The 11,631-nt window shown below is 49.7% G+C and overlaps 1 protein-coding gene across 1 annotated transcript; it reads right to left on the reverse strand.

The window, feature by feature from the left end:
- Nucleotides 1-5,050: 5,050 nt before the first annotated feature.
- Nucleotides 5,051-8,149, reverse strand: MRPS24 (mitochondrial ribosomal protein S24). Its single transcript, XM_079786449.1, has 4 exons — nt 8,010-8,149; nt 7,862-7,930; nt 7,559-7,670; nt 5,051-5,478 (listed from the first exon to the last, which is right to left on the reverse strand). The coding sequence occupies exons 1-4, from the start codon at nt 8,046-8,048 to the stop codon at nt 5,195-5,197; spliced, it is 504 nt and encodes a 167-aa protein (XP_079642575.1). The 5' UTR covers nt 8,049-8,149; the 3' UTR covers nt 5,051-5,194.
- Nucleotides 8,150-11,631: the final 3,482 nt, after the last annotated feature.

The following is an 11,631-nucleotide window of genomic DNA, read 5'->3' on the forward strand; positions in this document are numbered from 1 at the left end:
TAAAAAGTGTAAGAACCTGGATTGCTGTGGAGAGAACACCCGAGGCCTTTTCTTTGGGCACCCACTTTGGCCTCTTGACAGTCAGAGGAGGGAAATTATTCCAAACGTTTTAGACCAAATTCGTTCATTTTCTCATTTGCACTTCATGCGTCACTGCAGCAGTTCGGATAGAGGGAATTCTCTAAAATTGATCTGAGCCTGGGTCTGCATTTACAGGCAACAAACCTCTTAGGGGCTTTTTTATTACTAATAAATTTAGCATTTTTTAATATATTTTATTGATTTTTTACAGAGGGGAAGGGAGAGGGATAGAGAGCCAGAAACATCGATGAGAGAGAAACATCGATCAGCTGCCTCCTGCACACCCCCCACTGGGGCTGTGCCCACAACCAAGGTACATGCCCTTGACCCGAATCAAACCCAGGACCCCTCAGTCCACAGGTCGACGCTCTATCCACTGAGCCAAACCGGTTTCGGCTAAATTTATCATTTTTATACTTACCACATTCATTGTTGAAGGACCTAAGTCACTGGTCAGGCCCCTCACCAGTCCCTCTGACTTGGGCCAGTGTCCAGCCCTATGCCTGGCTGCTCTCCACACTGCGCACCCCCTTCTGCGTACAGAGACACATTCATGTAGGTATGTGTCCATATGTGTTTCCACTGTCATCTCACCCGAGCCAAAACCCCAGCTGCGTGCCTCAGGTTCTCCAGGAAAAGTGTCTCCATCAGCGCCCTGTGGTACTCGGCCAGCCATCAGGGGAGTCCGGTGGGGACATGAGACGAGGGGGCCATGGAGTCTGTCCCAGGAGCAGCTCCTGATGTGCACCTCCTCCCGCCACCCTCTTACCATGCCAGCCCTCGCACCCCACCCTGGTCTCTCGAGTCCGTACCACCTGGCCCTGATGCTCAGGCTCAGACACTCCTGGGTCAGCTTTAGGCCAAGCCCTTTCCCCCAGCCATTCTGAGGGTCAACCCATCCGCCTGCCTCAGAAACCTGTCCCTCACTTAGCCCCTCCTGTTACTTTCAACCTCTCCTTTCCAGTGGCCCATCTCCTCGGCCTGTGGAATGCTTAAGTCTCACCTTTAGAAATTATTTTGACCCTTATCCTTCTTGAGAATTCCATGCTGCTTGTCTCTACGTCTGGCACGTTTCTCAGCTTCTTCCCATCTGACTTCTGTCCCTTGTTGTTAGTTCCTTCTCAGCCTATTTGACCTGCAGGTTTGGCATTTATTTCATCAGTCCACTTTGAGCCTTCCACCTCCCAGCACCATCTGATCTTTCTTAGCCACATCCAGCCCGGACAAGCTATCTCTCCAGCCTCTTGGGCTCTGCTGGGCACACCAAGCCACCTCTTACCTCTGGCCATTGCATCTCTGCCTACAATGCTCCTTACATCAAGCAAATGCCACTCCTTAAGACCCAGTTCAACATCAGTACCTGTAGGAAGCTTCCTCTAACCCAGACAGTCAGGTGCCTACTCTGCTCCCACGTGAACTGACCTATTCTCAAAAGTATCCCTCCCCCTCTTTTCTGTTTACTTTGCTATCTCCCAGGTCAGACAGTTCTCAGCATGGGTCCCAGCAGAAGAGAAGCAAGGAAGAGTTGCCAACTGAGAATGACACACAACCAACACAAAAGGCATTTCTGAGCCTCTCTCAGCACCTGGGTTCTCATCTCCCAGATCCCAAACCACCTGCAGCAGGGTCTTGGGTCACAGAGGGGGAGGAAAGAATAGGACAACTGGACAGCCAGAGCCTTGGCTACAGCACAGCCGGCCCCAGCCTGATTTCCCCCTTCTTCCATCTCCTGCAGAGAGAATGGACCTCAGCCCCAGCCCTAGCCCTAGCCCTGAAAATTAAATTTATCTCAGTAAATTTGAAGAACTAATTGGCTTTATTAAACAATTCATCATCAGACAACATCTCACCTAACAAGAAGAGATACCAGAGATGTTACACAGGATGGAAGGCTTTTATAGACGGGAGGGTGGGCCAAGGAAGTGTTGACCCTCAGAAAAATACACCTGCCAAAAAGGACTCATCGTTAATTGGACTCAAATTCATAACCAGAGTCTAGCGGTTTGTTTTTGCTGCATTTCAGGGAGGGCCACAGACTCCCTGCCAAGCATTGTGCTCCTCTCACCTGAGTCAACCTTTATAAAAGAATTCCTAGGATCAAATTCAACCAAGAGAACTGGGATTTCCCCCAACCAATCTTTACCAACCAATTGGAGTGTCTCCATTCCATCAAATCAGAATAGTGCTTTTTGGACCAATCAAACTATGATGTTTAGAGTCCTCATTTCCATGAGAAGAACCAATCTGGACTGGGGCTAGGAGGTACTCTTTATAAGCCAGCTTCCCCTATCTCCATCCAGCACACTATCAACTTCCACTGAAGACTGAACTTGCCCTGTTGAGCTGCAACCCCAGAAGTGTAGCACCAAGCGGTCTCACACTCAGGCCCCACGGCCTCCATGAACTGACCTGTTCTCACAAGTATCCCTCCCCATTTTCTGTTTGATCCTTCAGGATTGAGCCTTCACCGGTTCTCACAATTGAGTTGTTTTCACTGAATAAAGTCTCTCCCTCCACCACACCCCAAATTGGAAACTCCTGTTGGCGTTGATGATGACCTTCAGTTGACAAGTCATTAGCAGAAGAAAAATGAAAGTTTGTTGGAGAAAAGTACGAGTTCAGGGTGACCATGACTTATTGGCCAAGTTGTGGCATTTTCTGTTGGCTGGGCTTCTTGCTGGGTAAGAAAATCTTTCTCCTTCCAGAGTAGTAAAGTAGATACAGCTTCCTCTTGGAGACACAAGGTATGTCTTTTCCTGTTTGAGATAACTGACAAGGAGTGGTAGGAGGTGAGAGCTTCCTTTACATAAGGCCTTCCCGACACCAATTTTAGCTAAGGATTCATTAATTCTTATGCCTGTGTTCTTCAAAATCATTGCATTAGCTGTTCATTGTTCCACACCTAGACAACCCAGAATTTACCATATTACTCTGTTGATGGGCATTAGGGTTTTTCAATGTGTGTGCACACTGTAAAAGCACTTTAATGCACCTCTCAGTCCCATCTCGTTTTCTTAGTTCCTTTGGTACAGATGTTCATTAGAGTTTGCCTGCCCAAAGTCCTTTAGTCATGTGCCACAGAACGATGGTTAGGACAACGAGGGACCACATGTATGACAGTGGTCCCGTAAGATTATAATGGGCTACAGGCAAAAGTTACTTGTGATCTTGAAAGAAAATGCTGGACTCCACTACACTGTTGAAGTTACTACTAGCTCTCTATGATACAAGGCTCCACATTCTGTCCACATTCTACTCCATACAATCTCTGATAACACATCTCCCAACACTCATGAGTCCTCCTGAAGCTGGGCTGAGAGTTAGCAAGGGAGTAAATGGAGAGGGCTGAGGAGGAGGGGAACTGGGAGCCCACTGCCCATCCACTGATGATGGACATATCCCTTGTCTATGGAGGACCAAGGTCCCTAAGAATAAATTATTTCAAGTATGTAACCAACTGATGGCCTTGTTGGTGAGCTGGCATTTTCAGTGATTACTTTACAAACAGCAGTGAGACACACCACACCCCTCACGCAGGAGCAGCCGCATTACGTCAGCAGCTCATTGCGCACCTGATGGGTGGCAGGTTCTGTGTGGGCCTAGACCTGATGTGAGCACTCACTCCTCTCGCAGGGAAAGACCCCACCCTCACTCACCAGTTAGTGGTCATGTGACACGACCCCAGATCTCCCAGGAGACTCTTCCACAGACTCACAGGACTCATAGCTGCTGTAACAGGACACCCCACTTGTATATGGCGAGACCCTTCACAATACTCACAGCACCGAGAGCTGTATTTGACAGGGAACCCCTCTCTCACATCACCTCCACACTCACAGGACTCAGAGCTAATGTCACAGGACATTCCACTCTCTAGGGTGGGACACACACCCCCCACTCACAAGACCCAGAGATATCAGAGGACCCAATATTCTCTCAGGTGGATCCCCATTCCATACGAATGGATCCAGGGCTGGTGTGAAAGGATCCCAAACTCCTTCAGAAGGGAATCCATCTCCCCACTCAGGACTCAGAACTGACTTGACAGGACCTTCTACTCCCTCAGGTAGGACCTCTCCTCACAATCACAGGGCCCAGATCTGATAGGACAGGACTCCATACAATCTCTGATAACACATCTCCCAACACTCAGAGAAGCAAGAAAAGAGAGAAAACAGAGAGAATCAGGAAAGAAGATAGAGATCAAAGAAAACTGAATTAGGGGAGAAGTGAGATCAGAGAAGGGGAGATTCAGGAGACAAGTGAGAGTTGAAAATACTCACTTCAGAGAAAAGGGCACCTTTCAGACACTGTTGGTAGGAACGTAAATTTGTGCAGTCTATGGAAACAGTATGGAGGTGCCTCAAATAAATCAAAACTAGATCTACCATGTGATCCAGCAATTCCTCTTCTATTTATCCAAAAGAAGTGAAAGCAGTACCTCAAACACATACTAGTATCTGCACTCTCATGTTCATTGCAGCATTATTCACAGTAGCCAAGACATGGGAACAACTTAAGTGTCTATTCGTGGATAAATGGATGAAGACATGGAACATACATACAATGGAGTATATCCAGCCACGATAAAGAACATCCTTCCATTTAGGATGTGGATGAACCTGGAAGACATTATGGTAAGTGAAGTAAGCCAGGCTCAGAATGAGAAATACTGTATGATCCCACTTTTGTGTGGAATCAACAATAGTTGAAATAGAAGCAGAGTAGAATAGTGGTTACTAGGGGCTGGGGGAAGGGGAAATACGATTGGTTTTAGTCATGCAAGATGGGTAAGTACTGGAGATCTAGGGTACCACCATGTGACTACAATTAACAATACTTTCTCACATGCTTGGAATTTGCTGAGCGCACACTGTACGTGGCAGCCTCCCTGGGACCCCTGAGCACCTCACAGAACCCCCATCGAGTCATTTCACCTGAAGAGTAAAGACAGAACAAGAGGCCAGACAACATGGACAGTCCATTTATTCAGCAGCAGCTTTGAAAGTGAGGTCTGTGGACTCTGAAGGGATGAGTGTTCCCATTTCTACTTCACCCCTTTCCCACACGTTTCTGTCCTCTGCAGGCTAGAGCTTGACACAAGAGGCATGTCCTAGATGTACTTGTACACCACCTTTGAGGGCACCGTTTGGAGGTGCACCCGCACGGGGCACTTGTAGAAGTGGGACAGCAGGGTCTCACTATAGCCCACGAGGAAGTAGAACTTGTGCGCTGGCAGCTGCCTCAGCACCAGAGCACAGATCTCCACCTGGTTAGCCCGGCGCTTCAGCACAAGCTGGTCAGCCAGGCAGCCGGGGAAGGTGCCCAGCATAAACTTGCGAAGAAAAACATCCTCCACTGTTCGCTCTGCGGCGTGGTCCTCCCCATCCAGGTTACCTGAAGAGAGAAGGCACCACAGAATCAGCAAAGCTCCAGAGGTAATATCCAAAAGCAAAGGGTACCCAATTCTACCAACCCTGCCTCTTCTCTTTTCTTCTGTAAATGGAATAAGAATAACACTTTAAAGTTCCAAGTACATTATTTCACTAAACTCCCAAACTAGGTACCATCACTATCCTTATTTTACAAAAGGAAAGAATGAGGCCTTAGCCAGGATATAAAACTCAGACGATCAGTCCATCTACTCCCTTTCCCACTCTCTCTTGACTGCCTTATAGCACTGGTCATCCGACAGGCCAGAGATGAGGCCACCAACTCCTTCTGAGGTTTGGGACATGAGCTTTCTCACAAACCAGGGCCATGGCCTACACCCAGTGGATTCTCAGTGTGGACCCTGCAACCCCTACGCCTCTCACATCCACTGAATCTCCACACCCACCTGCAGACTTCAGAACCAGACCCTGGAAAGGGTGGGGACAAGAACCTTTAAATAACTTCTCTAGGTAGATGCATCATAAACATCCAAGTTGAAAACCCTCATACTGAACAAAATACCGTTGATTATCATTAATTTACAGTTCTGTTCTATAAAGTTGCCGTGATCTATGAATTAGCAAAAACTCAACCATAGCTCCTGGGGAAATGCAGGGCTAGGCTCTGCAAGCATTTAGCTCCATTATTTCTGTCAACAGATCAATATAGAACCTTGGTTTATGTGTTTCTACTTAAAGGTACTTTGTTTATTAAATGGGCTGATTAACACTGAACTCTCCCAACAGCACTGTAGCTCAGGCCTGAAGAAACCTACTCTGACAGGCACCTGCTCTCTGTAAAGTTATCACAGCTCCTTGAGCTCGGCATCAACGACTATTTTAAGGCAGCAGTCATCAACAAAAAGCACAAAATTGTGAAAACATGGCAGTAATAAATCTCGAAAAGGACACGTTTAGTGTAGGAAAACTGAAACAAGAGGGCAGGGCCAGGAAGGAGACTTGACTTGAGGTGGTGAACAGACAATACAATATACAGATGATGTCTCATAGAATTGTACACCCAAAACTTATATAATATTATTAACCAATGTCTCCCCAATAAATTCAATAAGATGTTTTTAAAAATAAATAAGTGTGGCCCTAACCGGTTTGGCTCAGTGGATAGAGCGTCAGCCTGCGGACTCAAGGGTCCCAGGTTCGATTCCAGTAAAGGGCATGTACCTTGGTTGCAGGCACATCCCCAGTAGGAGGTGTGCAGGAGGCAGCTGATCGATGTTTCTAACTCTCTATCCCTCTCCCTTTCTCTCTGTAAAAAATCAATAAAATATATTTAAATAAATAAATAAATGTGAATAATTAAATTTTAAAAAAAGAGAGCAGAGCCCTCATGGCTCAGTGGTTGAGTGTTGACCTATGAACCAGGAGGTCACAGTTAGATTCCCAATCAGGGCACATGCCTGGGTTGTGGGCTCAATCACCAGTGTGGGGTGTGCAGCAGGCAGCCGACCCATGATTCTCTCTCATCTCTCTCCCTCTCCCTTCCTCTCTGAAATCAATAAAATGTATTTTTTAAAAAGAGGGCAGAGCCCTGTTCAACCTCAGCTGGGAAGGTGCCCATGGCTGAGAGTGACCTAAAAAGAGTCAAGAATAGGCAAATTCAAACACAAAATGAAGAAAAACCTGTGGGAAATTGCATTATTTAAAGAACACTGTCCCACGAGTCCAGGCTGATTCTAAGGGGGATCACTCCTTTCATTGACTCTGAGCCACTGTGCGTCTCTGTCCATCACGGTGACTCCGTCCCCGCTCACGCACACAATTTCTGAGGAGGTTCACTGCGGTCCTTGCACCCGCGGAAAGAGGCAATTGTGTATCCCTTCCAATGCATCCCAGCATTCCTGATCCAGTCTCGGCTTTTTTACTTCTGCTTTGAGCGTAAACCGGCTTTCTGACTCCGCACTGAGTGCTGGTTGGAACAAACCCTGACACGAGCTCATCTCGTGTGTCTGACAGTCACGACTGAGAACTCCTTCGTGGGGCCTGGGGTCGCATCGCCAGCCTCCAGCGCGCGGTCGCCCCCTCACCTGTGTGCAGCGACAGCCAGCCCTTGCGGTGGGCGATGTGGTGAGGCGCGTGCGCCTCCTCGTAGGTCACGGGCTTGTCCCCTTTGCCCACTCGGACCCGGGCCGCCCGATTCTAGGAGCAAAGAGCGGCCTAAGTCCGTGCGCAAGACCCGGGCTGAGAGCGGGCCCGGCCCCTCCCCTCTCTCCGCCCCCAACCCCGCGGCCTCTCGTCCCCCGGGCCCTCGCCCCGGCCCCCCACCTCTCCCCACCCCGCCTCCGCGGCCTCTCGTCGCCCCGCCCGGCCCCTCGCTCCGGCCGGCTCACCTTGGCACAGACCGCGGACACGTGCAGGGCGCGCCAGGCACACGGCAGCGCTCGGCTCCAGGACAGCACCTGCGTGTGCGGAGCGAAGAGCGTGAGACCGGAACTAGGCCACCCTCCGACCGCCGGGCCCGTCTCGTCGCCCACTCACCCGCGGCCCGAGGCCCTTGCTGCACACGGGCACCGCCATCTTGAGCTACCGCAGCCTGTGACGTAACACCGCGCCGCGGAGCAAAGGTCAGCGCCGGGAGGCAACCGCGGACGGGACCAAATGGAAGCGGGTGTGGCAGTCTCTCGGCAGGGGCGGGGCCCTCGGCAGGGGCGGGGCTCTTGGCCGGGGCGGGGCCTCTCGGCAGGGGCGGGGCCTCTTGACCGGGGCGGGGCCTCTTGACCGGGGCGGGGCCTCTAGGCAGGGGCGGGGCCTCTCGGCAGGGGCGGGGCCTCTCGGCAGGGGCGGGGCTCTTGGCCGGGGCGGGGCCTCTTGACCGGGGCGGGGCCTCTAGGCAGGGGTGGGGCCTCTCGGCCGGGGCGGGGCCTCTCGACAGGGGCGGGGCCCTTGGCAGGGGCGGGGCCTCTCTGCAGGGGCGGGGCTCTCGGCAGGGGCGGGGCTCTCGGCAGGGGCGGGGCTGCAGGGTGACGCTAGTTTCCGTACCTCTCCCGCCACCGCCGGAGTTGAGTGGCGGTTCCCATCCGGAGGTCTGAGGATGCAGAGCGTGAGGTCCCCACCGCCCCCGCAGCGCGCCGGTGTCCTGAGGACCAGAGCGTGGCTCCGCGCCGCCCCGCCCGGACCTCCCTTGACACGTTTCTCAGTCTACACATTAGGCTACTTGACTTGTCTCCAAATATTTTCCCCCCACAACGTGGATTATATTTATTACATTAAAGTCCTCACGATACATAAAGACAAGATCACAAAAACTGTCAACAAGATGCCATTTTTGTGAAAAAAAAATCATATACCTATGCACACAGAACATAGAAGCCTATTTCAAATATTAGCAGTAGTTTATCTTTGGAAAGTATGATCACGTGTAATTTATTTTGGTTTATATGTATTTTCTATAATGAACATATATTTCTTTCATATTTCTGAAAACTTTTAAATTTATTTTTTAATTTTTCAAATACAGTTTACTTTCAGTAATATTTTCAAATAATATTCTTTGGGGCTTCTAGCGTCTGCCTTGGGGGATGAGAACCATGGGGATCTCCCTGGGGACCTGGGATACTCAGACCAGAGCATTACTGCTGATTGCTCTCTGGCGTCACAGGGGAAAGGAGCAACACTGTATGTCTTACTTCAGAACTCAATACAGGAACAGGAAAAACCTAGGCTCTAGGTCTGGAGTTGGGCCTGGTATAACAATCTGTGTACACTCGAGCATCAGTTCCATTATCTGTAAAATGGGTTAATTGATAGTCCTACCTCATAGAGCTGTCGGAATAAATAGTTGTCCTTGTTTGTTAGGTTGACTCATGTGGAATCGATAGCATTTGGCCCGTTGTTGTTGTTTTTACCTACATCATCCACCCTCAGGCTGCTGTGGTTCCCATGGGAGGGAGGGCAAGACTACCCTTTATGTAGAAGGGAAATGGAGGCAAAGGTGGAGGGTAAGTTGCCTAAGATCACACTGGGGAAGAGGAAAAGGGACCAAGTCTGTACATTCTCCATAACCACGATTCTGCTGGCCACTTGAAGCTGGGTCCTCAAAAAATAATCCTACATAATAAAAAGGCAATATGCAAATTGCATCACTCTGCTACGCCCACGATTGGGCCGGCTGGAGGCGCGGGGGACGGGACTCAGGGTGGCCGATTGGCTGGCGGTAGGAGCGGGGGGCGGGGACTCGCGAGTCCCCGACTCCCGCTCCTCCACCGGCCGTTAGGCCAACGCTGCGGAAGGACCCATGGGGCCAGCGGAAGATGCTGGTGGTGGCCGATTGCGTGGCTGCCGGCAGCAGTTTTCCGCCAGCACCAGTTTTCCTCTGGCCACCCGCCGATCGGAGCACCTCCCGGATCAGAGTTCCTCTCGGGGTAGCCGATCGCGCTGGCGGGAGGCGCTCTGATCGGCGGGTGGCCAGAGGAAAACTGGTGCTGGTGGAAAACTGCTGCCGGCAGCCAGGTGAAAGTCTATTGCACGAAACTTCGTGCAACGGGTTTCTAGTAATAATAATAAAAGGACAGTGTCTTTCATGCCCACTTCACTAGAAATGTTTTATTTCTAATTTTTTTAACTGTGGCCTCCAACTATTCTGCATGTTGGATAAGAGGGCAAAACAGGGATGAGATGGTCTCTAAGCACAATACTTCCTGGTTATAAGAACTTTTAACCTTTCCTGAAGGACCCTTTTAAACTGATACTATTTTATTTTCAATAAAGTTTGACCATTTTAGCCCTGGCCGGTTTGGCTCAGTGGATGGAGTGTCGGCCTGCGGACGCAAGGGTCCCAGGTTCGATTCCGGTCAGGGGCATGTACCTTGGTTGCAGGCACATCCCCAGTGGGAGGTGTGCAGGAGGCAGCTGATCGATGTTTCTCTCTCATCAATGTTTCTGACTCTCTGTCCTTCTTCCTTCCTCTCTGTAAAAAAATCAATAAAATATATATATATTTTTAAAAGTTTGACCATTTTATAACTTGACTAGTGGCCTGGTGCACAAATTTGTGCACATTTAAAGGAAATTAATTAGAAGAAATATTTTAATATTGCTATTCGCCCTTTCTCTATAATTAAAGTCTCAACCAAATTCACAATCGACAATGACAGATCAAAACACACACGTGTTATTGGCACCAGCGAGAGCTTTATATATCATGCATGTGTGAGTTAACTTAGCCTTTTATAGATATAGAATAAACTTGCTTAATTAGACCTGCTTTCTGATGTAGCTAAATGTTTTCCAGCCCAGTGAAGCACCCCAACTTCTCTTTCAGGTAATTGTCAGCAACACAGCAGTATATATCAACACGAAGCAGATTGTTATTGTAGATCACGCAGGGAGAACAAAGGGTAAAATATTTAACTGCAGCAGTGTTTGACTATATTCTGTGCAGTGAGAAAACCTGAAGTCATTTTCAAGCTCCACCATTTCTTACTTCTTTTCAGTTGGGTCAGATTTCTAAACTTTCTAAATCTCCCTTTTTCCAGCTAATGAAGAAAATAGGATTCTACCGAGTCTCCTATCTGCCTACTCCAGGACTTCTGTGAGGATCAAATGAGATGAGGCACAGGAAAACGCTTCACAGACATTTGGTTAAAGTGTGAAATGTTTGCACCTGGTTATAAAGCAGGTCGTGTTCCTGGGCTGAAGGAACTGCAAGGAGGCTAGTTGCTAGGGAAAGGAAGCCAGGTGTTGCTACGTGACATCATTACCCGGACGGAGGGAAGGACACTTCGCATATTAGCATTTTATATATATACTAGTAGCCCTGTGCACGAATCCTTGCGCCAGTGGCTCTCTGCGGGGCCTGGCCGCTCCGCGCCCACTGCCCAGAGGCTCTCCGTGGCCCAGAGGCCCATCCGCAGCCGGGCGCAGAAGGCTGCTCACACTGCCCACTCTCAGCAGCCACCGCCCCCGGGACTGGGGGACTCCAGCAGGGCTGAGAGGACTGGGCACCGCCATCTTGTGGCTATGGGCGCCACCATCTTTGTGATGGAGTGATGGTTAATTTGCATATTACCCTTTTATTAGATATGACTAGAAGCCCAGCACGTGAAATCATACGGCCCCGCCCACCCACATGCACCTTGCCATGCTTGCAGCCCCACCCACC

This window comes from Cnephaeus nilssonii, assembly GCF_951640355.1.
Source record: "Cnephaeus nilssonii genome assembly, chromosome: 12".
NCBI classification, from domain to species: Eukaryota; Metazoa; Chordata; class Mammalia; order Chiroptera; family Vespertilionidae; genus Cnephaeus; species Cnephaeus nilssonii.